The sequence below is a fragment of the Mastomys coucha genome, unplaced genomic scaffold, assembly GCF_008632895.1.
Source record: "Mastomys coucha isolate ucsf_1 unplaced genomic scaffold, UCSF_Mcou_1 pScaffold18, whole genome shotgun sequence".
Lineage (NCBI taxonomy): Eukaryota > Metazoa > Chordata > Mammalia > Rodentia > Muridae > Mastomys > Mastomys coucha.
In genome coordinates, this window is record NW_022196900.1 from 58,015,630 (window position 1) to 58,042,276 (window position 26,647).

The following is a 26,647-nucleotide window of genomic DNA, read 5'->3' on the forward strand; positions in this document are numbered from 1 at the left end:
TTTTTTGTCTTTTTATTGATTTCAAAGACCCCTTGTAGAGAATAATACTTCTTTCTGCTGTATAAAGTATTGTTTTCTACTTTATGGCTTGCTTAACATTTTTAAGGTAAATTTTGTGTTATGACTTTGTTTTTCATGTTGAGGTCTTTATATAACACTCAGTGGCTAGTTTATTCCAGTCGCTCACTATTTTGTATTTATTGTTTGTGTTGATCAAGGCTCCCATTTAGCCCAGGCTAGCCTCCACTCCCCATCCTAACACCCCCACCTCTGAAGAACTGGGATGACGTGCACACATCACTATGCCTACCTTTTGGCCTTAAGAATGTAGGACTAGCCCGGGCTCAGTTCCCATCACCATATAAATCAGGCGTGGTTTCTATGAGTGTTGGCAGAACCCGAGGCATGAAGAGTGACATGAATTTGAGGCTAGCCTAGACTATTAGTGGCACTATCTCACAAAAAAAGGGGGGGGGAGAAAGAAAGAATAATTAAAGTTGAAGCTGCCAAGATGGCTCAGTGGCTAATGGTGCTTGCTGCACAAGCCAGATGACCTGAGGACCTACCTGGGACCTGTGTGGTAAAGCAGAACTTACCTCTTCCTGAAAGTTGTCTTCTGACTTGTATATGATTGCTGTGGTGCTAGAAGTTCTTAATTCACTGAAAAACATGGCTTAAATAACTTTTTTAAACTTTTAGGGTAAAACTCTAGGAGACACGAAGCATGAAGCTAGAAGAATAGCAAGTGACAGTTTAAGCTTCCTATTCATCAAAGAGGTAAAAGTTGCTAGTCCAGAGGCGAAGACTTACGAAGAAGAAACACTGCGCCAGAAGGATAAAGGAACTCTCAAGAAGCAAGAGGCAGAAGAAGGAATCTCAGAGATGCAGGGGGAAGAAACTTCAGAGGGAGCGGCCTCAGAGTTGGGGGAGGACGAGGGTTCAGAGTCAGGGGAGGAGGGAGAAGAGAACTCAGAAGTGGGAAAGAAGGAAGAAGCCCCCGTACTACATGAAGCTCCAAGATCAGCCTTCCAGGGCCTTGCTGTGGTAGAAGATCGTGCTGTTGAGAAAATCACCAAGAATGCTGAAGAGATTGGCTTAATTAGTTTGGTAGTAGATTCTGAACCAGAGGAAGAAGTAAAGAGAACGGCGGCTTCCCAGACTAAGAAAAAGGAGACCTTCCATGGACTTAAAGAACTTGCAGTCAGTTACCTGGTTTGGGACTCTAAGGGAAAAAAGCTGATGAGATGCCAGGAGGCACCCGGAAGCCAGGAGGGAGGAGCAGCTGCTCTGTCTAGTCAGAAGATTGAGAAGCCCTGTCTGACCTTATATTTGAGTTCTCCATCAGAATCTCTAGGGGCAGGTAGCGATGGTCCTAAAGGCCATTCAAGTACAAAGTGGAGTGACTTGCGACGGAAAACACAAGTCACTCCACTTATAATGAACAAGATGCCGCAAGTAACACACCTAACAGTTGAAGAAGCAAAGTTGATCCATGAAACCGAAGAAAACTTTAGAATAGGAGTGATCGGTGTTATCAGACAGATGCAGAGGGAGGTCGCCAATGTCAGAAACCTTTGCATTTTCGATGTCCAAAATATGAAAAGTTCACTGGATGATCTGAGTTCCTTAGCATGCACGATTGAGGCCAGGGTGAACGACCAGGAAGATGCGGTGGAGGCTCTGACCAAGGATACAATGCAGTTGGCCAGGGAGATCATTGATAAAGAAAGGCTGAGAGAGAGGGAGGATAGATTTCGAAGCTCCAACATCCGAGTGATAGGAATTCCAGAGAAAGAAAACCGGGAGAACGGAGCGGTGGACATAATTAAGGAAGTCATTGAAGAAAACTTTGCTGAGCTAGAAGACCAGAGTCTGGAGATTGTCAGTGCTCATCGCATCCCTAATTCAGTGGATGAGCACAGACTCACGCCTAGACACATCTTGGTGAAGTTTGGGAGTGCTGGTGATAAGCAGAGAATCCTAAAAGCTTCCAGAGCAAAACAAGAAATAACCTACAGAGGGTCCAAGATCAGACTGACAGCTGACTTATCGCCTGGCACAATAGATGCAAGGAGTCAGTGGTGTGATATCATAAAAATTCTGCAAGAAGAAGGCTTTCAACCGAGAATCCTTTATCCTGCCAAACTGGCGTTTGATTTTAGAGGTAAAACCAAGGTATTTTTTGATATTGAAGAATTCAAGAAGTTTATCTCTGATACACCCTATTTGAAAGATCTGTTCAGCAATATACATTAGCAGCCTGGAGCGCTTTTCTGTCCACCAAAATACATCCAAAACCAAGTAGAGTAGGGGCTGGGGAAGCAGCGTCACTCCCTGAATATTGATTGAATTAGACAGCACATGTAGCTTTTCAGTAGCTGTCTACCTTGCTTGGTAAGGAGGCATCTTGTCAGGGTGACCACACATGGAAAAATACTAGAGGCCACAGTGGGATGGGAAAAGACATGATAAGTTAGAAGAGTCTGTCTGCCAGGGGGACTCACTCAACTGATTACATTATTATTTGCCATTATACATTAAAGCTTGAAGTCTGAATTTGTCGTTTGTTTCCTTAATCTCTCTGCTCACATTTTCTTTCTTTCTTTTTTTTTTTTAGAGACTTATTTTACTTATTAGATGTAAGTACTCTGTAGCTGTCTTCAGACACCTCAGAAGAGAGCAACAGATCTCATTTCGGGTAGTTGTGAGCCACCATGTGGTTGCTGGGATTTGAACTCAGGACCTTCAGAAGAGCAGTCAGTGCTCTCTGTTAACTGTATATTATCTAATAGCATCTACATTGTATGGCTTCAACCCATCCATTAATGGAGTCTTTACCTTAGCATGTGACCGTGTGTGCATAAATAGTGCTTCCTTTGAAATTAGTCTTTAGTGAGGAGACACCGAAGAAATCCAAGAGAAGAAAATAGAATGTTTTGCCGTGTTTTGCACTGGTCTGGAGTATTCCAAATTGTCGTAAACCCCTCCGTGTAGCTAGAACTAGCTAGCCTCCTGCCAAGTACTGAAATTAGGTTTTTGGGAAAGCAACACACAGTGAAAATTGTGTCTGATCCTGGGGCAAGTTAGGACAACTGAGCAAGCCCTGACACCCCTGTGAGGTTGGGGAGTCCACAGAAGACAGTGCCAGGCACCCCGAGTGGAATGGAAGGCTACTAGCTCTCTTGCTGTGTCCTCACTCAGACCTGATGTAAATGTCAGATGTAAAATGGGCACAGTCATCCTCGCTGCTGCATTGTCTCTTTTTAAAAGTTGTTTATTTTACATGTATGGACATTTAGTCTGCATGTATGTTTGTGTCCCGCATGCCTGGTGCCCTCAGATGCCCTGGGCCTGGGATTACAGATGACTGCAAGCCACCCATTAGGTGCTGGGGCTTGAAAGCGGGTCCTCTAGAGGAGCAGGCAGCACTTACAACCACTTAAAGCCAGAGCCATCTTTCCAGCCCTGTGTTTTGGTCTCTTGCTGTGCTCATTAGCTTTGAGGGACTGATAGGAAATTACCTCCATGCTGGCTTTTAGATGTATCACCAGAACAAATTACCACTAACTTGAAGGTGAGTAACAAATTTAGGGGCTAAAGAACTGGATGCTCTTCCCAAAGATCTGGGTTTATTCCTAGCACTCACATGGCAGTTCACAATCTTCTGTGCTTTCTTCTGGTCTCCAGGGGTACCAGAGATAAATACAGACAAAAGCACACACACAAGTAATCTTAAAAACAAACAGCCCCAACCTTTAGCACTACATATTAAGAGATTAAGGAAGAAGGGCCAGGGACCTCGGGGGACCAAAACCGGGCTGAAAACTGGGCTGGGCAACATAGGGAGATCATCTTCCAGAATGTCAAACGCCTTCAAGCGATGAAAACGAACTATTCATGTAGGCCTGTGAATTCCAACCTTATGGGAGGCTGGTGGCATGTTCAGACAGTGTGGTACAGGTGACACCCATTTCCCACAGTAAAGGAAGGCAGATATGAACTCCAAGGAGTTTGATCCATGAGTGGAAACTCAATTTTATGCATGTCTGAGATCATCTTTAGTTGTCTCATCTTGAGTTCTACCAGTGTTGGCTCCAGTGTTTAATAATTCAAGACATGTCTCCCGGGGTCTTTGCTTATGGAGAGCTATAGTTTTTTGTTTTTTTAAAAAAGACATTCACATTTTATGTGTATAAGGGCTGTGGCTTCATGTCCACCAGAAGAGGGCATCAGATCACAGATGGTTGTAAGCCACCATATGGTGGCTGGGAATTGAAATCAACCTCTGGAACAGCAGTTAAGTGCTCTTAACCACTGAGCCATCTCTCCAGCTTGAAACCTATACTTTAATTACAATACCTGTCCTAAAGAAATATATAAGTTATTGAAAATGAGTACCTACTTACAGTGCATGAAGCCCTGGGTACAATCCCAGGACCAAAGAAAAAATTTTAAATGCTCATGTGATTCCAGTTGTGGGGCCTATCAGATAGACTCACATGGTTTGATTTAGGAGGAAGGAGAAATGTCTCCACAGCCTACCCCGGTAACTTGTTCCTGGCAATGCTGGGTCTGCCAGCTGCCCTTCCTGTCTTTAGTGCCCACAGGAGCCTACATAGTACAAGTTGCTTGGCTGTTCTCCCATCACTCAAAATCTTTCTGTTGGATTGGGACTGTAATCTTAATGAGCTTTTAACTTTGTAGGAGTCAAGGGTTTTCCTAAGCCAAATCCAAGTCAGATGTTAATCTGCGGAGTTTCCCGAACCTCCTGATAGAGTCAGGAATCCTGGACACGTCCTCTCCACTTTGATGCCCATTTGCTGAGGTAGAGAGTGCCAAAGTTGAGGGTTACCTGGGGATGTCAGTGTCCCAAGAGGACCCCCTTGGATCATGCCAGGCTCTAAAGCAGAGGATGAGGGTAAAGCTCCTTTGTGTTGGTAGCTCAGGAGGCTGGCACGAGAGGGAGAAGCTCATTGTGCACTTCTGCTCTCTCCTCCTCTTGTCTCTACACCAGAGACACCAAGTCTCGACCTCTTTTTTTCATGTTGAGTCTGGCAACCAGGACGTTGCACGTCTCCTAGTTAGAGTTAGGGTCCATCTGAAGTGTTTCTTCAGCGCCTGGTGCTGCTCTCAGGTGTACCTGTGGCGTGGATTCAGTCTTGACTACAGTTCATGCAGCTCAGGAGTGTTTTTCAATTTCTAGGTTTTTTGAGATACGGTTTCACACGCAGCCTTGGCTGGCCTCAAACTCACTGGGACTTGCCTGCCACTGCCTTCTGAGTGCTGGGATCAAAAAGGTATACAACACCATGCTAGGCCTAGGACATAAAAATGGAGGGGAGTGGTGTGTGTGTGTGTGTGTGTGTGTGTGTGTGTGTGTGTGTGTGTGTGTGTGTGTCTCCGCATGTGGAGGTCAGGACAAGTCTGTGGACTCTGTTATTGTTTCTCACCTTTACTCGGGTTCAGAGGCTTGAACTCACATTGTTAGGCTGTTAGGCTTTCACAGGAAGCGTCTTTACCTGGAGCCAGTGAGTTTAAGGAAAGGCTTTTGATGAATGGCCATTTGCTGCGTCTGTCATCCTAAAGTGAAGAGACTATATAATTTTAAACACTTTAGCCATCATAGGTGACATATCTATCTACTATGAAAAACACCTGTGAGTGGAATGTATTAAGATATTTCTAGGGCTGGCAAGATGGTTCAGCAGGTAAGAGCACTGACTGCTCTTCCGAAGGTCCTGAGTTCAGATCCCAGGAACCACATGGTGGCTCACAACCATCCGTGATGATAGCTGACGCCCTCTTCTGGTGCGTCTGAAGACAACCACAGTGAATTATGCCAGCACAAGCAGGGTGGAGCAAGCAGAGGTCCTGAGTTCAAATTCCCAGCAGCCACATGATGGCTCACGGCCATCTGTATAGCTACAGTGTACTCATACACATAAAATAAATAAATCTTTAAAAAAATGATATTTCTAAAACTTCTCAATGCAAAAGCAAAGGCCCTCCTCAAACACTCCATCTGTGCCCTCCTGTGGCCTCTGCACATGCTCATCCACTTGTGTTACACACTCAAGACAGTGAGTGTGAGCTAAGGCAGGGGTAGGTACACATCTTAACAACAGTAATATATATGATTTGAGAGTCTGTGGGAGTGATGTTGTTCTCAATGGATCTTAAAAGATCAAATGGAAATACATGCCATAAAGAACTGCTATTTAATGAATGAGATTATAAGCTCATTTAGGAGGTGTGTTGTATGAGACCACATAGGCTCATAAGCTAAAAAAAATCAGCCAAAGAAAAAGGTCAAATGAAGTTCTATATAAGTCTCAAGGACATCGAGTCATGTGTTTTTATTATAAGTTTGGTTCATAATCTCATTTGTGAAATTTCCACAGGGAAATATGGGTTTCCAGATGAATTCAATTTAAATGTTCAAATTCTGACATTAGCTTGGTTCATTGCTACTTTAATGTTCTTATTTGAAATCTCTCTCTATGCAAGACAGTGTGATAGATTTGTTGTTAGTTTGGCAAAAAAAATTTTTTTGGTTTCTCAGTTAGAAGAGAATCAGGGTCAGGCTCCTTGGCCTGTCAAAGCCTGGGCCTGACAGATACCACATGGTAACCAGGGACAGAGAACAAAGGAGACACGCTTCCAAACTTTGTGTACTTGGTCCCACGTTTGTCTTGGCTGAGTCCAGGGAAGGCCTGTCTAGAGATGGTGGCCCTGAGAACTGTGGCATAGGCTATCCAGCTGGCTCAAATGGAGTCAAAAAATTCTGATAGGCCAGGTGCAAGGTTCCTGGTTCCAGGTGACAAGAGAGACAAGTCATGTTTGAGACCTGTGGCTTTGTCCCCCAGGGGCACTCTTAGAGGACAGACAGAGGCCCCGAGTGCTGCCAAAATGGATAGGGAAAGCAGAAGGGTTAGCGCCCTCCATCCCCATCCTGCCTCAAATCCTGAGGCTAGCTACTGGCCAGCTTGATCCCCCCTAGCTACTGGAGCCATCTCCAGCCCTGGCCGTGGTGAAGAGTGAGGCTAAGCATGTAAAAAGCAACAGCAGCATCCCCCAGGCTTCCCTGGGTAGGCCAGCAGCATGGTGATAGCAGACAATGCTCACACAGTAAATTAGGAGTAAGTGATGACCCCCAGTATATGTTTCCCATGTTAAGGCATTGTGGTTAGTGACTGATGGTGATGGATGGTCTGACCAGGTTCCAAATGGGACTAAGGGACAGCCCAGTCTTTGGCCTAGGCTGAGACAAAAACTCAGTGGGTTAGCCAACCCAGTAGTCTACTGCCTTCTAGAAGTTAGGGCCCAACCAGGGCCTGAGATAGGAACTGGACGGGTACAATAGTTTAGAGGCCTGGACTGGAATCCTTCCTCCAGTGTACAGGCAGATACAGCAGTATGACACTAGAGGGCTCAGTGGCCCGTGGGCAGGAGGTGGAGGAGGGGCAAGAGTGGATCTGGGAGGACTGTCAGCACTTTGGTTTTGGGGTACGGAGGGACATGTTGGTCCTTCTGTTTGCCACCCTGCCCAACTCTTAGCTGGGAGCCCTTCCATCCTTTATGACTGTGAGTTTCCACTCCCAGGACAAGGGGTCAGTCTTGTCACCATCTGTGAATTGGGATGTGATCTTGTCGCTGTCTCAAGCAAGTGTGCCTTTGGGGGCTTCCTCCATGGGTATCAGGAACTCATACCCCTCAGCCCAGAGTCTGAAGCTATAGACCTGGTAGTCAGTTTTATCAGCCTGACTGCCTACCCTGCACGTGAGCTGGATGGACGCCATGCCTGACACTGCTCACCTGGAAAGAGATTTTTATCCCGTGCGCCATCCTTTCAGCACAAATGGCTCTTTTGTGAAGCTCTCTAGATCAGCTGTCCCAAGCTGCACGGAGGTCAGCCAGATCTCGATGATTTGGGGGGGACACTGGGGTCGGCGGAGACAGCCACTTGGCCCAGTAGGGCCTCCTTGCACATGTGCAGGAGTTCACTGTCTTTGTCCAGTTCCTGGATCTCCTGGATGCTTTTAGTTATGGGCTCACTATCCTCGCGCTTTCTGTCACTATCTGGGCCAGCTGCTCAGCAGTGGGCTCCTGTTCTGCAGTGCTCATCTCCAGCCTGTGACACCAGATGAGAGGTCTGTGTCCCTCCCCTATGCTTGACTGTCAGCTAACAGGAAATATAAGCGGTAATCCAGGGCTCCTTTATTCTTCCCATATTTTACATTTTCTCAGTCTTTCTATCCTCCCTCAGTCCACCCATTCAAGACTTTGATCTTAAGAGTTGATGGTAGCTGAAGTTTTATTTTCTTCATCCATTTTCTTTTTTTTTTAAATTTAAGATTTAAGGGGCTAGAGAGACAGCTCAAGGGTTAAGAATGCTGGTTGCTCTTCCAGAGGTCCTGGGTTCAATTCCCAGCAACCACACAGTGGGTCGCAACTATCTGTAGTGAGATCCGGTGTGCTCTTTTGAAGACAGCTACAGTTCACTCATATACATAAAATGAAGAGATAAATCTTTTTAAAATTTTAAGATTTAAGTTATGGTCTGTTTTATTTGTTTATCTGTATGTGTGCATATGTGTGTCGGTGCCCTGAGAGGCCAAAAGAGGGCATTGGATCCTTGATGCTGGTGGGACAGGCAGTTGTGAGCCACCTAATGTGGGTGCTGGGACGTGAGCCTGGGTCTTCAGCAAGAACAAGCCCTCTTAATCCTGGAGCCACACCTCCAGCCTTGAAGTTCCATTTTCTAAATCTTCATGGTGGACAAGAACGTGCACCCTGCCTGTCCAAAGGCTGGAGTCTGATTTCAGGGAGACTTAAGAGCTCACTTGCTTATTGTGATCCTCCCCCTTTTAACCAAATACTGTAAATATTTCAATGAAGCTCTTGGGCAATTACAACAGAAAACAGATTTATGTTGAACTACAAACAGAGCTACAGCAATAAATATCAAAAGCACTAATATAGTCTTATTCATGATCTTGGTTTTCTGGAATTTAATACTTGCACACAGCATGATATGGTCCTGACTGTTCTGAATGCTTCCTGCCTCCCAGAGAACCAATCCTTGCAGAGATTTGTCTTCTGAAAACAACAGGCAGTTTTGACTGGGAAAGAAGCAACAGTATAAAATACACCAGCAGTGAAGTTCTCTTCTTATCCTCTCCAGATTAAAACACACAATTCAGTTGTGGCTGAGAACACAGGGACTCTCCCAAAGTCTATTGTTTGAAATATGTTTAGTCTGTTAGCTATTTACTGGGAAATTACCATGACAGCAACCTTACGCAGCACTCACGAGTTCCCAGGGCAAGACCTTTGAAGGTCACTCAGGATGGGGGAGAGGGGTGAGCTGAAGCTGGTCTCTCTCCTGCACCCTCCCCCGGCGTTAGTGCAGGAGGAGTGCGTTTTCACTCAGACCTTCAATCTCTTGCCTTCCAACCCAGCGATATCTCCAGCTCAGTGCTGCCTTGCCTCTGCTGTTGCCTGCATACTCTCTCTATTCCCAGCTCTCCATCTTCCCCAGGGCTCCAATCCTTGCATGCTTTTCAAAGGTTTCTTTTCTTCTTCCTCCTCTACCTTAGACCCATCAGGGCTTTCATCACCAAAACTTCCACATCTTGCCTTCCTGGATGGGTCCACAGATCCAGGGCATCCTGACTTTCTTTTTTTTTTTTTTTTTTTTTAAAGATTTATTTATTTATTATATGTAAGTACACTGTAGCTGTCTTCAGACACTCCACAAGAGGGCATCAGATCTCATTATGGATGGTTGACTCAGGGTCTTCTGGAGCCCCAGGCTGGTGGTTGCTGGGATTTGAACTCACGACCTTCAGAAGAGCAGTCGGTGCTCTTAACAACTGAGCCATCTCTCCAACCCGCATCCTGACTTTCTTATCAAATTCCAATCCAATGGCTGACTCAGAACATTTTTAAATCTAAGCCTGCATATCGCTCAGTCTAAATAATTTTTACATCTGTGTTTCTTTGATTTGGGTACACTTTTCTAAATACCAGGGAGTGGCAAGAAATAAAAATTTTAATTTGTCATTACATTATTATTATATCTTAGTCTTTTGAGATGGAGCCTCACTGTGTAGTCCTAGCTATCCTGGAACTCCCCATGTAGAGATCAGGCTGGCCTCAAACTCCAGAAATCTGCCTCCCACGTGCTTGGATTAAGTCTGTACCACTATGCCCAGCTTATTTTTTCTATTATGTTCTAGAAAGACTTAGGTAAAAAGGCTGCTGCCTAAAAGCTAAAACCTTTAGGTGGCTTTGGTGGGGCACATCTGTCATCCCAGCTGGATCAAGGGTTCAAGGTTGGTCATCCTCAGCTATATACGTTCAAGGTAAGTCCAGCCTGGGGCTCCAGAAGACCCTGAGTCAAACAACAGCAAATAAAGTATCTAGAAGACAAAATAACCCTTAAGACTGGATGCAACCCATGACGTGTGCTGACATGGGAACCCTGGCTGTGCTCCTTGTGTTAGTAGCAGGTTCGGTTCTGCAAGCTGAGCCCAAGCCCACCGTGCTGGAAACCCTTTCTAACCTTTCATAATGCTCCTCTCCGCTTTAACCCCACAGAGCTGGGCTCTTTGTGTTCTAGTTGCCTGCAGGCTCCCCAGGTGCCCCAGGGCACTGCATGCACTACCAACCCTGTCTGACCTCTCCAGTGCATCAGAGCACCCATCCACTCTACAGCAAAGTTTTCTGCAGCCCTAAGAGGGACAGGGCTGGGAAGGGCCACTTGTGCCCTCTTCCGTGACCCCCAGAAGGCAAACAGAACCCAACAGACACTCATCTGATTCTACTTTCTTTTGAGAGATGAAATAATGCTAAACAGGAGGTGACCAGAGAGGTAGGCAGGATCAGGGATCAAGTCATTGCTCCAGAGAATGCAGTACTCCCAAAATACCATATGCACTTAGGCTTTCACTCTCCCGACAGAGAAATCAAATTAGGAGGGCAAAGAGGCTGGCTTTCCATTATCAGAAAGCTGATTGTAGCCTTGGCTATCCTGGAACTTGTTACGTAGACCAGGCTGGCCTCAAACAGAGATCCAACCTGTGCCTGCCTCTCAAGTGCTGGGATTAAGGCATGCATTTGTCAAGGCCATGGTGGCTTGTCCCTGTCAAATACCCACTTGGCTCAGGGTGTTTCAATGTGGTAACCGACTCTCCATCGTCTGGGGCCCTTCCTAACAAGCAACAACACGTAAGAAGCTCTGACTGGTTTCTGCTGCCTCTGAGGGACTCCTCCAAGGCTAACCAATGCATCGTTTCAGTGCCTCCAGCCCAGCCACAGAAAGGAGACAGGCGATAGGAAAGAATTCTCAGGTTGATGGAAAGAAAGGCTTTGGGTGCCATGAGGTACCATAGACAGACAGGAAAGTGTAGCACAACCAAGACTGCTAGGATGGATAGGGACAGGGGATGAAGGAAGATGTAGCTCAATGGTAAAGGGCTTGCTTAGCAAGGCCTTGAGCTCAGTTTTAAAATACATTTATTTTTGTCAGGCAAGGTGGTGCATGCCTTAATCCCAGCACTTGAGAGGCAGAGACAGGTAGATCTCTGTTTGAGGCCAGCCTGGTCTACATAACAAGTTCCAGACTAGCCAGGACTACACAAAGAAACCCTGCTTCAAATGGTGTGTGTGTGTGTGTGTGTGTGTGTGTGTGTGTGTTCTGTATGTCTGTGTATCATATGAACGCCTGGTGCCCAAGAAAGCCAGAAGAGGGCTCAGGATCCCCTAGGACTGAAGTTAAAGTGCCCTTAATCACTGAGCAGCTCTCCAGGCCCTGGGGTCAGTCTCCAGCCATGAAGAAAACAATCTTCTTTGCCTTAATTTTATAACTTGCTTTGGCTAGGCTTGAACACACATAACTCTGTGTGCTAAAATCTCCCTGGTTAGATTATGAATATTCTCCATCTTCAGCCCTGGTGCTGTTGGCATTCTGTAAAGCATCCATTCCATTCATGACTAACAGATCTGTTTTTAGAGAACTGTTTGGTTTCTAGGAAGTTCGGTTTCTCTTTAGCTAACTGGCTATGGAACAGGGTGGGAGCCTGGCAGCATCTAGGAAGCATAGTGCAGGCAGAGCTGAGAGTTCTACATCTTCATCTGAAGGCTACTAGTGGAAGACTCATTTCTAGGTAGCTAGGGTGAGAGTCTTATAGCCCATACCCACAGCGACACACCTACTCCAACAGGGCCACATCTTCTAATAGTGCCACGCCCTGGGCTGAGCATATACAAACCATCACACCTTTGGACTGTCTTGAGGTCTCAAGGATGTTGTCTATTTTGGGAGGGGTCCCAGTGGACAGTGGTTTATTTTTGGATGAGAATATGTCTGGATTTTTTCAAAAAAGGAATAAGCAGCTCAGAGCAGGTGTAACAGGACCCCATCTCCTTCTGACTCCTTTTCTGTTTGGGGGGCATTAGCCTCATCTTTATGGATCAAGCTGGATGGCTACAGCATCCTGACCAATAGGAAAGGGAAGGTCCATGTCTCTTTCCTTTGCCTGAAGTCTGTGCACATCACTTTGCACCTATCTCACTATCCATGTATAGTCAAGAAGCCATAGTAAACTGCAAAGGAAGCTGGGAAGTGGAGTCTCTATCCTTGGTAGTGAGTTGGGGATCCTTTAACTCAGGAAGCAGAGTAGAGTGGTATTGGGGATAATGGTGACACCAACTCCTGTTATTCAGTGTGTACTACATCCTGGTACACCCTCATCCCTGGTGCCTTTCCCAGCAGGCCTTACTGCTCTTACTGCTTTTATACCCAGAGGGTGAGAGTCTTATAGCCCAGAGGCTCATAAGAGACTCCCAACTGGTGCTCCTGCTTCCAGTCTCACTTCTGATGGAATGGCTTCAGTGTTTAGAAATTCTTCAATGGCTCCCACTATCTCTAGTAATGCCTCTCCCTCCCCTGCCAGAAAGGAACCCAAGAGCCTCAAACATACAAGTGCTGTATCTCTCAGCTACATCTTTTTTGAGGTTTGGTCTTTTGCTTATATATTGTAATGCTAAATACTGGCCCCCAAGGCCTGGTTACCCCCAGGGACAAGAAAGTCTGCATGTAGATCTAAGTGATGCTGTGTGACCTTGCCCCTTCCCCACCCAAGTAATCTCTGGTTGCTGAATTAAAATGCCTACAGTCTATAGCTGGGCAGAATAGAGATAGGTGGGGTTTGGGGTTCCCTGGCTTGGGGTCTGAGGAGACCAGAGAATGAGAGAGGAAGGGAAGAGAAGAGAAGATATCATGGGGTAAGAATTTTAGAAATTTTTTTTTCTTTTTTTCAAGACAGGGTTTCTCTGTGTAGCCTTGGCTATCCTAGAACTCACTCTCTAGACCAGGCTGGCCTCGAACTCAGAAATCTGCCTGTCTCTGCCTCCCAAGCGCTGGAATTAAAGGTGTGCGCCATCAACGCCCGGCTGGGGTAAGAATTTTAAAATCATGGCCACGAGGGCTGGCCTGTTGGAGTTCAGAGCAGCCCAGATGGACCATAGTAATTAAAAACTCAGAGTTATGGATAGGAAAATAGATTCTAATAGCACAGAGGGGAGATATCTGCCCTGCTTTAGTCCTGATAAAGGTGTATTATAGATTAAAGGTTGCATCTTTTATCTGGGAACTGAATGATCAAGGTGAGGTAGAAATGGACAACTTGCCGGAGTTGGTCCTCATCTTCCACCATGTGGGTCCTCGGAAGCAAACTTAGATCTTGGGGTTTGGGAGCAAGCCCCTTTCCAGGTTGAGTCCCCAGCAGTGGGACTTTAAGGGTAGGGCTTAGTGCATACGTGTGTTTTTCTGAAAAGAGTTTAAATTCCTAAAGTAATCTGTGAGACACACACAGATTGGCTCAAGTCCAAATCTCTAATATCAAAATACAACAAACAAGATCATCTGTCTTCTCTTTCAAATCTCCTGTCCCATGGACCAAAACTGAAGTCATCATTTTTGGGCCATGTGCCTTTACTCCTGCCACATCTGCAACCCCACTGCTCCCTTTAGGGCACCCTGGCTAATACCTTAGAGTTCAGCTCAAAGCCTCTTCCATGGGGTTCCATGACCCTCTGGCTGTGATGGTTTCTACAGCATGTCATCCCCTACCCTAGCACTGGGTAGTGCCAAGCTTTAATGAGCAGGCATGCTGTCAACTGGAGGCATACTGTCAATGATCTTTAAAGTGTCTCTCTTGGAACTCTGAGCAGCTGTCACCAGATCATTGCTCAAAACCCCGATTGCACCCTGATGCTGTGCTCCCTATATCCAACCGTGCTCCGTATACCCAGCTGTGATCCCTTCCTCCTCTAGGCAAACTCCTGCCATCTGTCAACCCTCAATCACGCCCATTAGATTCTAAACTGTGGATTAATAAATACCCTCTTTTTCTTCATAAGTACCCTTCCTTGGGTATCCTGTCATAGCAAAAAGAAATTAGCTAATACAGGTTTGCATTGCAAGTTCCCAAGAATCAAGAGCAAAGAAATCTTGAGACCAATTGAGAGGCAACATTTTAATTTATAAACAAAAAAGGGCAGGCTGGAGCTGTGCTGCTCGAAGCGTGGCTGTGGCCTGACGCATTGGCATCCCCTGGGCCCAGTTAGACACACAGAAACTCAGGCCTCGTTTCAGACCTACTGCATAACAAGATCCCTGCTGGATACACATTAACCTTTGCAAAGCACGGAACTAACATTTATTAAAGTATGTGTTTGCTTTTACAGTTGCGTTTTGACATTGGAATAAATCCTCTTACAGCATTTTTTAAAGCTTGTCTGTTTTGCCATTCTTCCCATCTCTAAGCAGCATCCATATGGGGGGGGGATTTTGGGCATCTCTCACAAATCACGCTGTGGGAAGGACTTCGCTGCAGAATTTCTGAAGACAGCCTTTCTGGGTTATCATCCGATTCCAAAACTTTTTCAAGGCGTTTCTTATGGAGACTCCCAGAGGTAGGTTGTATGGGTGCTTCCACTTTGAGGAGGATGAAGCTGCTTACCCATGAAGGCTTTGTGACTCAGCCGAGGGGCACCAAGCAAATAGGCTTCCCAGCCCAATGAGAATTCTTGCTTTAGTGTCTTCAGTGTTCAGATCACCAATTTTGATGCTCTTCCTTTTATATAAAGGGTGTGTGTGTGTGTGTGTGTGCATGTGTGTTTGCATGAGACTTTCAGAGCTATGATTATGAACCTTTCATGTTCAGGACCCAGGGGATATGGACGCTCAGGAAAGAACTATCTCTGGGAGAGACGTCAGTCCCAAGAGAGCTCTGTCCTGCCCTGGCTGGCTGCTCCTTAGCCCAGGCTGGATGTTTCTGTACTAAGGAGACACAACGTTCTCAGAGCTGGTACGTGTTTGTAGGGGCCCTGTGTTTCTAGAGACGGGTGAACAATGTTGACTTCTACAGTGACCCATTCCCAGCAAGAAGCTGGCCAATTCATTTGCTTCTCTCATAGGTTGGGAACGGGTGAAATCACTGGACTCCGTCAAGCATGCATCACTAGTATTAACTATTGGATTTGTTTTTCTGTTTACTTCCAAAGAGGGAATGGGAACCCCTGGGGTACTCGGAAGTGTCACACCCTGGCACTGACATCACTGGACTTAGTCCTACTTTGCCCGAATTTAGATTCTTCTGCCATTCTCTCTAGACATGCATAGTCCCTGGGACATACTTGTATACATACTTGATTAAAAACAAAAAGACAGTGCGCTTTAAGACTCCATGTAAAAAGTATTGCTCTTTCTACTGTGCAAGTGTGCCCTGACCCACCCAATTGCTACACAGGGCTGCAAAGGCAATGCCATGAGGAATTCAAAGCTGAAGATGTTTTGAATTTCTCAAAACACTCCACTGCTGCCTGAACTCTGCACCTCACACCCTGCTCCGAACCCCATGTAGTTTGGGGGGCTTGGCCCTAAGGCAAAACACTACCAAGCATCCTAATGAGCAGAATTATATGAAGGGAATGTATTGTGCATATTTGACATAGTTTCTGTCTTGAATGGTGGCCCTCTGGCTGTGACCCCGGCCCTCTCTAAGGGCGAGGGGGAAGTCCAGAAAAGGAACCTTTTGTTTCTGGCTGCTAATTCTTCTGCAGCTCCTTCGGCCCCAGAGATCTGCCCTGCTCTGAGTGGGCCCGCAGAAGCTCTGCGATTTCCACGTGGGCAGGTGAATTCAGAACGATGGACAAAGCTGTTCGGCCAGCCTGCAGGGAAGAAAGGAAAAAAAAAAATCATTCTATCTGCCTCTCCACTCAGCGGGAAGAGTGGGGACATTGTTGAGGAGGATGTTAGAGACATCAGGTGACCCCGGAGTGGATGTGACTCAAATGGCATGGGGGCCATGGGACATGAAGGTCCCTTCCACAGGAGCTGCCCTCTGGGGCATCTGTGCCAGTGGGAACAGAGAAAGGGTTGCCAGACCCTCAACACTTAGGAAAATTGGAAAACATAGGAAAGAAAATAACCTTCCCACTCTGAATACACAGATCTCAGTGAGCATTAGCATTTTGATGTGTTCTCTTTGGTGCAAACCTGTTGTTGGTTTTAAAGTAGTGGGATGGGGCCCGCACATCTATCTAGAATCCCCCTTTATTGTAAATTACTGTGGTGTGCTAGGGGATGCTTCCCTGTTGTGTGTCTTCAGAATGCATGTCTTCTTATAGGCTGTTAAGACAGCCCATAATATACCAGAAAATTTCAACTTATTGGAAGCTCGTTTGTTCCTGTGTCCACAGTCATAAACTTACTGAAAAAGCATTTTCTCCTCGTGTGTGGGCATGTGCTTGTGTGTATGTGTGTGTTTGTATGGATACACGTTCCTCTGTGAATATACACATGTCTGTGTGTGCACTTGGAGGCCTGAGCTCAGCACAGGGTGTCACTCCTCAGGTACCGTATACCTTGTTCATTTTGAGACAGAGTCACGCACTAGTCTGGAACTTGCAGAGTAGGCAAGGCTAACTGGCCAGTGAGCCCCGTTATAGGCATGAGCTACAATGCCAGGATTGAACTCAGGTCCTCATGATTACAATGCAAGCACACTTTACCAACTGGGCTATTGCCCAGCACCCTCTCATCATTAATTGTTTCCTTAGGACCAGAAGCGAGCTCACAGCACTTGTACATGTTGACAATTCCTGACTTGAAGTCACTGCTGCGCTTTCTCCACTGCGCAACCCACTCACTATGTGAAGGAAGAGCTTGTGGGTTCTGCACTCTAAAGAAACTGGACACGTGGGGTTCTCCTTAGACTGCTGGTTGTACAGAGATGGAGGGAAAGCCCACACACCTGGGTGTTGGAGAGCGAGCTCCATGGAGATAGCCAGTCTCTTAGGAGTGGGCACAAGCCCGCAGCCAGCATTCTGAAAAGCCCTGGGGCTTAGAGGCATTGTGAGCCACTTGTCGTGGGTCTTAGGGAGTTGAGAATCCTTTGCAAAAGAAGTGTACACTCTTAACCTTGGAGCCACCTCTCCAGCTCTTCCTTTCTTGCGAAACAGTGACCTGATGAGCATCCCAAGCTAGCCCTGAATTTGCTGTTTCCTGTCCCAACTTGATATTCCTTTAGGCTGGAATCTGTTGAGTCATGTGATCAGATCTGGTCTCTCTCTAAGCTCAGTAGCTGTCTGGCCTGGTCCCTGCTGCATCCTGACATAGGTGGGCTGCCTGGCCTTGCTCAGCCCTAAGCAGTGTTGAAAGCTGGACAACACGGAGGTATTTGGTTCAAGTTGATAAAGGAGCCAAGCCATCCTAAGGAGTTGTTTCTTTGACTGAGCAAACCTGGAACAAGATGAAGTTTTTAAAGCAGGGAGTCCACACACTGTTGAGGCGGAGGGGACTGTTCAGCAGGGAATCCTACATTGTCTGGGGGAGAGGGAGGGCTGTCTTTACTCTGTGTTCCAAGCTGGCCTTTGCCATCCAGAGCTTTATGTAAACAGAGCATGTGGTGCCTGTTTCCATGGGAAAGTGCCACAGGGCCAGTCCCAGAGGCTATGCATTTTCTGACAGAGTCCATCTGGAGGTGACAACTTCCATCTGTTGGCTTCTCAGCTGAAGACATGGAGGATGGGAAGTGGGAAAAAGAGACCACCTAGGCAGGGAGAGTGTCTCCTAAATGTAAATATTTCCTGCCATCTGGGGAAGGAAGGAGACAAGGAGGCTCCTGCAGTAGCTGGATCTAGTGAGCCGTACTCAACAACACTGCAGGCTCCGCATGCACTTGACTGTGAGCTGAAGAGTGTAAGGTTTGCACAGATGGTGTGTGTGTGTGTGTGTGTGTGTGTGTGTGCCTGCTTCTTTGTGTATGCATGTGTGTGTCTTCCTGTATGTGTGCCTACCTGTGTATGTGTGTGTGCCTGCCTGTGTGTGTGTGTGTTTGCTTCTGTATGTGTGCCTGTGTGTGTGTGTCTGCTTCTGTGTGTGTCTGCCTATGTGTGTGTGTGTGTCTGCTTCTCTGTGTGTGTGCCTGTGTATGTGCTGCAGTGTCTTTCAATAGATAAGAACTCATCATGAACCCATTATACATCAGGTAATGATGATCAGGGTGTAATCTCTGTCTCAGAAACATTCCCATTTGATGGACATCCTGCAATATCTTCCAAATAAGCCCTTCCCAGGGAGAAGCAGGCAGCTGGTGCTCAGGTCTCACTATACTCCTTGTCATGCTGAAGGTCCCCAGAGAAAGCATAGCAGTTTCCTGACACCCACTTGGCTCGTAAGCCTAAGGAAAATGCCTGCAGTTCTCTGTATTTTTTAATCAAACTTTGTTGATGAGAGGAAACCATTTCTGAACATGAGTCTCCAGGAGGTCTGTGCTGTGGACATCTAAGACTCCAAAGACACGTGGTTGCTGGGATGACAGTGTTCTGATGAGAGCTGGCACTAGATACCAGCCTTGGTCTTTGGTGGATCCCATCAACGGCTCTCCTCTCCCTCAGCTGCTGGAAACCACATGCTCTCCCTTGCTCAGAGGAAGCTGAAGTGGGAATCCTCAGTCAGGCCTGACCCAGGAGGAGCATGTGGTTGGACCCTGCATGACTCCTACAAGTCCTGTACAAGACCACACTGGCTGGCTTTCCCTTTCACCTCAGCTCCAAATCCAGCACTGGGCCCAGGCCCTGTTCTGCAGTGGCCTGCTCCTTGGGGCTGCTCTGGCTCTCCCTGCACCAACCTTTGACCAGGTTTTAGAGACAGAGTTTCGCTGTGTAGTCCTGGCTGTCCTGGAACTTGCTTTTGGACCAAATTAGCTTTGAATTCAGAGATCCACCTGCCTCTTCCTCCTGAGTGCTGAGATAAAAGGTGTGTGTGACCACATCTGACTTGGTCCAGGGAATTCATAATTCTTCACTGTTCCTGTGCACTGCAAGTGTTTATCAACACCATGGCTCTAGATGCCAGGAGCACTTCCTCCTCTACTTGTAACAAACAAAAATGTCTCCAGACACTACCAAACTTCCTCTGGACAACAATGTCACTCCTTCTGAGGACCACAAGATTGAATTAAGATTGGTGGACAACTGGCTTCTCAGTTGGGGACTAGCCTCCCTCCTTTGGCTTTCTTGACTTCAGGTTTTCATTTTCCTTACGTCCAGCAGACACTTGAAAATGCCAAGCCCCCCATCTACTGATATACTTGGGACTTTGCTCTAGGTGTCACAGTTCCAGCCAGCAGGTATGGCTTAAAAACGCTAAGCATTTGGGTAGCTCGTCACTATACCCATTTTACAGATGTATACAGAGACTCAGGGTGATCTGTTCATCTATCAGAAGACACTTTGTTCCTGAACTCAGATTCAAACTCATGAATGCTGAGTTTAAAGTCAGTTCTAACAGTCATAGCTAAGCTGTCTCCCTCATGGTTTTCCTCTACCTCCAGAAAGCCACGTAGTTCTCTTATTTGTGACTGCCATGTGGGCCCAAGTGGGGCTCCCATTTCCTGGTTTATTATTCTGGCCAGCCAGGGATCTTTAAGGCTCAGGCCTGCCCATAAGTGTCTCTTCTCAGGCCTTTTCCAGACAAAAGCCGGAATCACTTCTGGGCTACTGGAAGTTCAGGATTACTCCAGATTAAGACAGCTCACAGCGGGCTCCTCAACACAGATCCTCCATCTCATTGCCTGTTTGGAAAAGGAGACTCCATTCTCAGATCCTCTGCTACTAATTCTGTGTGAAAACCGGAGAGCCTGGGCACTCTGAAGTACTCAGAAATGGAGGAAGGGCTATACAAGAGCTATGACTGTAGGGGTTCCACTCGGCTTGCTGACGATCACTCCCTATGGCTCCAGCAGCATCCTGGAAAAGGTGCTGTCCTTGCAGAGCAGTGACCTCTTTTTCCCCCTCGAGAGTTTCATTGCCTTTGAACTTCAATGTTAAGTACAAAAATGCCACTTTATGGTGTGAAACCATGATGTCAACATAATGATACTAGAGTCAGGCCTGAGGTTGAATTTCTGCTCAAAGATTTGCTTGCTGTACTCTTGGGAAGAGCAGGAGTGATGGCCAGTTGAAGATTAGCTCCCCCAAGTGCTCTAGAAATGTGACCCACTGTAATGATCAGAAACGTGGTCACTTTATTGTGACTGAACCCTTAAGTTTAGAGCTCATTCATTCAATTCTTACTGAGTCACTGACCAAGTGCTTTGTTACAGATGAGGGATTCAGCAGCAAGGCTGAGCCCCTTCGGTGTGACAGTAGAGAGATGGTGCACCAGTCATTGGCACGAGCTTAGGGTGGAGTTGGATTCTACCATGTGGGCAGTATGGGACTGTCATTTAAAGGGACTGCCATTGACTGTGCAGCATCAAGCAGGCTCGCTTGGCAGAATGAATCATTCCATGAAGTAGATCTGTGCCATGGAGGTATTGTCAGTTTAATGTTGTCTCTATAAATTTAATGTCATCATCTGGCTTCCCAGAGTCTCCCTAGGACACAGAACTATCCCATCCAAGTTGCTGGTTTTGACAGTGGAAGCTCAGGGCCAAGCCAAGCCTGGACACATTTCCCCAGCACAGTGTTTTAATCTTGTGAGTTTCACAGCAGTGTGGCTATGACCATTTACCACCCATTATCAAATGTAAAGCCTATACCGCCAGCCTTATGAGGTTGATTTTATTGATATGGCCATATGGTTTCCTGAATTCTGGTGGCTGACAAGACACTTTTCAGGACAGGTGTTAAATACCTACTGGTTAACTGCCTGTAAATCTTACCTTGTCAGTCAGGCTGCTGTTGCAGGCTGGGTGTGCTAGGAGCAGTCGTACCAGGTCGGCATTTCCTTGGTGACAGGCCAGCATGAGAGCAGACGATCCATCATGGTCCTGCAGGTTGACATCTGCCTGGCAGCTCAGTAGTGCTTGAACCATGTCTTCCCGGTCGTGGCTGACTCCTAACATCAGTGCAGTCTGGCCTCCCTGCACACAGAGTGACAGGCACAGGCTGGAGCAAACTTCTCAAGGGAATGACCATTGATTAGATCATCCCTCTGCCTGTGATACGGGACATCCTTTTCTTTCTTGGCTAACTTCTGCTTTCCCATGACTCTAATCAAATCCTTTGCTCTTTCCAGAGCCTTGCCTGGCTTCCCAGCGTGGACAGCATCACAAAGCACTCACCGATTGCCTCCCAACTTCCTTTTTCCCTTAGGGGCTAAGAAGTTGACACCAGAGACTGTTCTCATTTGCTTTAACCCTTTTGTAGTACAGAGGATTAACTTCAGAGCAGGACACATGTTAGACTAATGCCCTGCTACTGGACCACCCCCAGGGACAGTGGGTTTTGTGTCAGTCTCCCCAAGGCCTAACATCAAATATGTGATGGAAAGCTGTGACTGATGGAGCGGATGAAGGCTGTGGCTTTAGCCCAGGCCTCTTTTCTCTGGGAAGTCTCGGTCTGCTCAGTGTCTCTTGGGTTTTGTATAAGGATACCCGGAACACTCTTGTCTCAACAAAATTTTGGTTTTTCTGTGCTTGAAAATTCATCTTACAATTTTTTTCCTGTGTGCTTTATGTGCCTCTTAAGAGAATTGAGTGAGATAAAGTATATAAATACAGTAACGTAAGGTGGTCATTTTTCTCATTATACAGTGACATTTCTTATTTGCACAGGTCTATTATATATTCCTGTTTTCTTACAGCCTTACCCTATGACTTACTGTATTTTGCCAAACCTTTTTAAGTTTGACAATCAGGCTTGATATCCAATGGGATATCAGGTTCCTAAGAATAAGACAAGGTCTATGACCTTTGCCCCTCCAGATCCCCTGTGACTTTAAACCAATGGTTCTCAACCTTCCTAAGGCTTTGACTCTTTATACAATTTCTCATGTTGTCCTGACCCCCAACCATAGAATTATTTTTGTTGCTACTTCATAACTGTAATTTTGCTACTTTTATGAATCATAATGTATATATCTGTGTTTTCCAAGGGTCTTAGGTGACCCTTGGGAAAAGGTCATTCTACCCCACAGGTTGGGAACTGCTGCTCTAAACAATGTCTTTCATGTCAAAAGCACCAAGGACATGTTGCTCGTGTAAGTTTCAATCACCTTGGCCATAATAAAGAGGATTTGCAGTCTGAAATTTCCTGGCTCTGCCATGCAGCACTTCTGTGGACTAGACACATGCAAGTTTCATCTCTGCCCCATCTCCTGAAGTGGGAGGACTGGGACAGTTAGTACACTATCTACCTTGTGGAGCTGGGGAAAGACCCAAGGGCTTAGCAAGGTAGGTAAGTGTCCTACCATTATCTCTATGGGGGTTACAGACGACAGTGTGTAGCAGCTGCCTAGTTAGTGAGTGTACAGATTAGGAGGTGTTCTGAGCCCCATTTCTCTGGGATCCAGACATATGTCTCCAGAGGTGACTGTTCACCTTTGCTAGTGTGGTTACTTAGCCTAGAGGTAATGGTTGCTCACTAGATTAACTACCCTTGAGATTTCGTCCCGCCAACAACTATTAAAGCCAGTGCCACTAGCGAGCCTTCTTATCTGGCCCTCTGCTCGACTCTGGGCTTCTTCTTCCCTATCTTTCTTCTGGTCTCTATTGTTACAACTTGGTTTAGTAATTGGTCATTTCCAAAGTATATGACAGACCCTGGAGTGACCCTGGAGATATGAAGATGTACCTTCCCCTCAGAGACTCTCAGCTCACTCCCAGAAGAATAGGTAGAGTTCAACACAAATATTTAAACACTTTTAGTATTAATTGTTTTATGAGTTTTGCCTGCATGTAGGTCTATGCTCAAGGAGATCAAAAGAAGATTCTCTGGAACTGGAGTTATAGATGGTAGTGAACAGCCATGTGGATGCTAGAAATTGAATCTAGGTCCTCTGTAAGAGCATCCAATGCTCTTTTTTTTTTTTTTCATTTAAAAATCAGTTTTTTTCAGGCGGATTTCTGAGTTCGAGGCCAGCCTGGTCTACAGCATGAGTTCCAGGACAGCCAGGGCTACACAGAGAAACCCTGTCTCGAAAAAAAAAAAATCAGTTTTTTTTATTAATATCATCTTCCTGTTTAGCCAAGTGTCTGTCATGTATAAGGAATGTCGGTATATATTTCATTTGAAGCTTCTTTGTATATATTTCCATCGGTAAATAAACTCTGAATTCACATAAAAAAGTTAAACTTAAATAACTCATGTTTCCTTCTCTTGTAACAACCATATATTGGTAAAATACATTCTTAGACTAAGACTTTGTTCTAAGGAGGAGAACAGTAATTCACCACATGGTACAACTGTTGACAATGAATCTGAGATGTTGTCAGCTAGTGTACTGGCAGGGATGAGTACTGAGATGGGAAACAGAAAATTCACATTTGGTTTTGGGTCAAGGGAGGGGCAGGAGAGGTGGCAGAGAGGTCAGAGGACAGGGCAGTTGCTTTCATTACAGCATTGATAAAAATAACCTGTCCTGCCACTGAATTTTAACCTGGAATATCTTCTTCTACATTCGTTGACTAAGTCTGTAATCATTTTACTTAAAACTCAGGTGTTGACTAACTGAATACGGTACATAATCCAGTGGGAACATCGGTAGATTCAGAGAACAATAATGGATCTGGGAAAAACAAGAATGAATGAATGCAGAAGTGGAGAGCAATGATTCTGGATTGGTGAGGTTAATCCACTCTGGTTACATATCCATCCAAGAACTCGGTTCTGCAGATGTGTCCACTGAGTGACAGGATGGCCCTGACAGCCACAGGAGCCTCTGAGCCTGTGTGGCAGGTGAGGCAGGTGGCCCACTCAGAGCACATGGGGGCTGACAGTGAAGGGCACAGTGGGATGAGGTCCTCTGAGCTCAGGGCAACAACGTATCCAATGCTCTTAACCAACAAACCACATGTCTGGTCCCCAGATGCTTTTTAAAAGTATGTTTACACAGCAGACAGCTTTTGAAGAGTCTATGTTTCTAGGACAGGTCAGGTTTATTGCCTATTATAAAAAATTCAGGTTCTTCAAATTCAGGCTTTTTTTTCCCCCTATAATACAACTACTGTGGCTTTTTGACAAGTATCCTCATATGTTAAAGGCTTGTTACCTAGTCTGTGAAACCACTGGGAGGTGTGGTGAATCTTGAAATGTGGGGTTTAGTGGGACTAAGTTAGTTCACTGAGGGTAGCCCTTGAAGGAGGATACTAGGACTACTGATATATTCATATTCTCTCTGTCTCTCTCTGTGTGTGTGTGTGTGTGTGTGTGTGTGTGTGTGTGTGTGTTCCTCTCTTCCTCCCTTCCTCTTCTCTTTTCCTATTTCTGTAACGAGGTAACAAAGTTTCCAACTGCATTTCCTTTCACGACATTCTTTCTCACTACTGGCAAAAAGGTAATACAACCAAGCAGCTATGGACTGACACCTCTGAAACCATGAGCCCAGATAAATCTTTCCTTTGTATAAATCCCTGAGAATAACCCAGGCTCTCAAACATACGAGGCAAGCATCCACTGCCACTACATCCCTTCATTATAAGTGACTTATTTCAGGTATCAATCATTCTGGTTGGAAGATAAGAAGGTAAGGAAAGACAGATTAAGATCCAGTTAGTATGAGGACTGCAGAGGTATGCTAGGCATATTGTTCAGTTGCAGCAGAACTCTACAGTAACCCTCTGTGTTAGAAGAGGCCTGGAAGGCAGGGATCTTCATAGCCCCAGAGAGGAGAGTAAGTGACTGGTACTAGCTCTCACCAACCCTGTTACCCAAACTCCCTCTCCATCAGTCTGATGGAGGTTGATGACTCTATTAGAAAGACTTTGGGGAACTGGAGACATGGCCCAGTGACTAAGAGATGGAGTTAAGTATAGATTGCTCTAAGAGATGATGTGAATTTGTTTCCTAGCACACATTTGGGGAAGCTCGCAACTGCCTATAAATCCAGTTCCTGGTGATCTGACCTGGAGACTCTGGCTTCCATGGGTACCTGGCAGACACAGCCACACTTAAAAATAATAAAACAGCCAGGTATGATGGAGTACTTGGGAGGCAGATCTCTGAGTTTCAGGAGAGCCTGGTCTATAGAGTGAATTCCGTAACAGCCAGGGTTATACAGAGAAACCCTGTCTCAAAAATACAACAACAACAAATCTTTTAAAAAACACTCTAAGAAGCAAGGACATGATAAGTAATAACTCTAAAGCATTAAGCTTCCTAAGTGTCCTGGGTCAAGATCTGATGAGTCACTCATAAAGGTGAATGGCTGTAGTAGTCAACCAGCAAGGCCCTTCTCAAAAGGCTAACTAACATTTGAAATTTGGTTGTAGAAGTTAAGTCCAGATGGAATTTGCCCTGTTGTAGTCTGGAACACACACAAGATCCTCAGTGGTTCTTGTGCCAACTGTCTAGGTTCAAGAGCCTTTAAGGAAAATCAAATATTAGAGCTTTGAATAGATGCTATTTGGGGACCCCAGCGTTCTGAAGTAGAAACCTCTCCATGGATCTACACGGAATTCCTCACCACACTGACAGAATAAAGCTGGAGGGTGTTATGTTGGTCAAGGAGCAGAGAGATCAAGTGCTCTCAACCTACCTGAGTTGCTTGTATGTTCACATTCCCTTCTCTTAAGAGCTTCCAGACAACAGCCATGTCTTCTTTTGTCTCTGCAGAAGCCAAGGGCGTGATCATCACAGCAGTGTAGCCAGCTTTGTTCTGATGATCCACATTGCAGACACCTACAAAGGAGGGGATGGGTGCTGGAACAGCAGTGTTGGGACCAGATTGCTCAACAGTTGAACAGAACGCTGCTTGCTAGCTGAGACACTGTAGACTAGCGTTTCCACAGCTTACATTTTTAGCAGCCATTATAGATGGCTCACCTTCTCTATAGGTTTTCTGAGGATGCCCAGCAAGGGGTGGACCACAAAAGGGTCAGAGACAGACCTGGGGTCAGTGACGACGACTTTATTTTGTAAACCTGGGCACAACACACGATCTTTCTAGATGAGGATACTGAAAGCCAGAGAAGCCACACAAACTATGCTCTTGGTGGAGGAGGTTTGACTACTGGCACCAGAGCCCATCTCTCATCCAGCCACACACCACTCACAGCTATGCCCACAGACTTGCTCTTGCTAGATCATATTGCTTGGCACTCAAGATGATGGTAAAATCTGTAGGGTCTTC

General features: G+C 45.9%; 2 protein-coding genes across 5 annotated transcripts in view; one reads left to right on the plus strand and one right to left on the minus strand.

The window, feature by feature from the left end:
• The window catches only part of L1td1 (LINE1 type transposase domain containing 1), a 13,565-nt gene extending 11,009 nt beyond the window's left edge, over window positions 1–2,556 (plus strand). For both annotated transcript variants that reach the window (XM_031377906.1, XM_031377907.1), the window contains one exon: window positions 700–2,556. In XM_031377906.1, the coding sequence (XP_031233766.1) occupies window positions 700–2,256 (1,557 nt within the window). In that variant the 3' untranslated portion in view covers window positions 2,257–2,556. The remainder of the gene's footprint in view (window positions 1–699) is intronic.
• Window positions 2,557–14,528: 11,972 nt separating this feature from the next.
• The window catches only part of Kank4 (KN motif and ankyrin repeat domains 4), a 66,607-nt gene continuing 54,488 nt past the window's right edge, over window positions 14,529–26,647 (minus strand). For all 3 annotated transcript variants that reach the window (XM_031377910.1, XM_031377908.1, XM_031377909.1), the window contains 3 exons: window positions 26,054–26,196; window positions 21,240–21,440; window positions 14,529–16,239 (listed from right to left, as the gene is read on the minus strand). In XM_031377910.1, coding sequence (XP_031233770.1) covers window positions 16,117–16,239; window positions 21,240–21,440; window positions 26,054–26,196 — 467 coding nt within the window. In that variant the 3' untranslated portion in view covers window positions 14,529–16,116. The remainder of the gene's footprint in view (window positions 16,240–21,239; window positions 21,441–26,053; window positions 26,197–26,647) is intronic.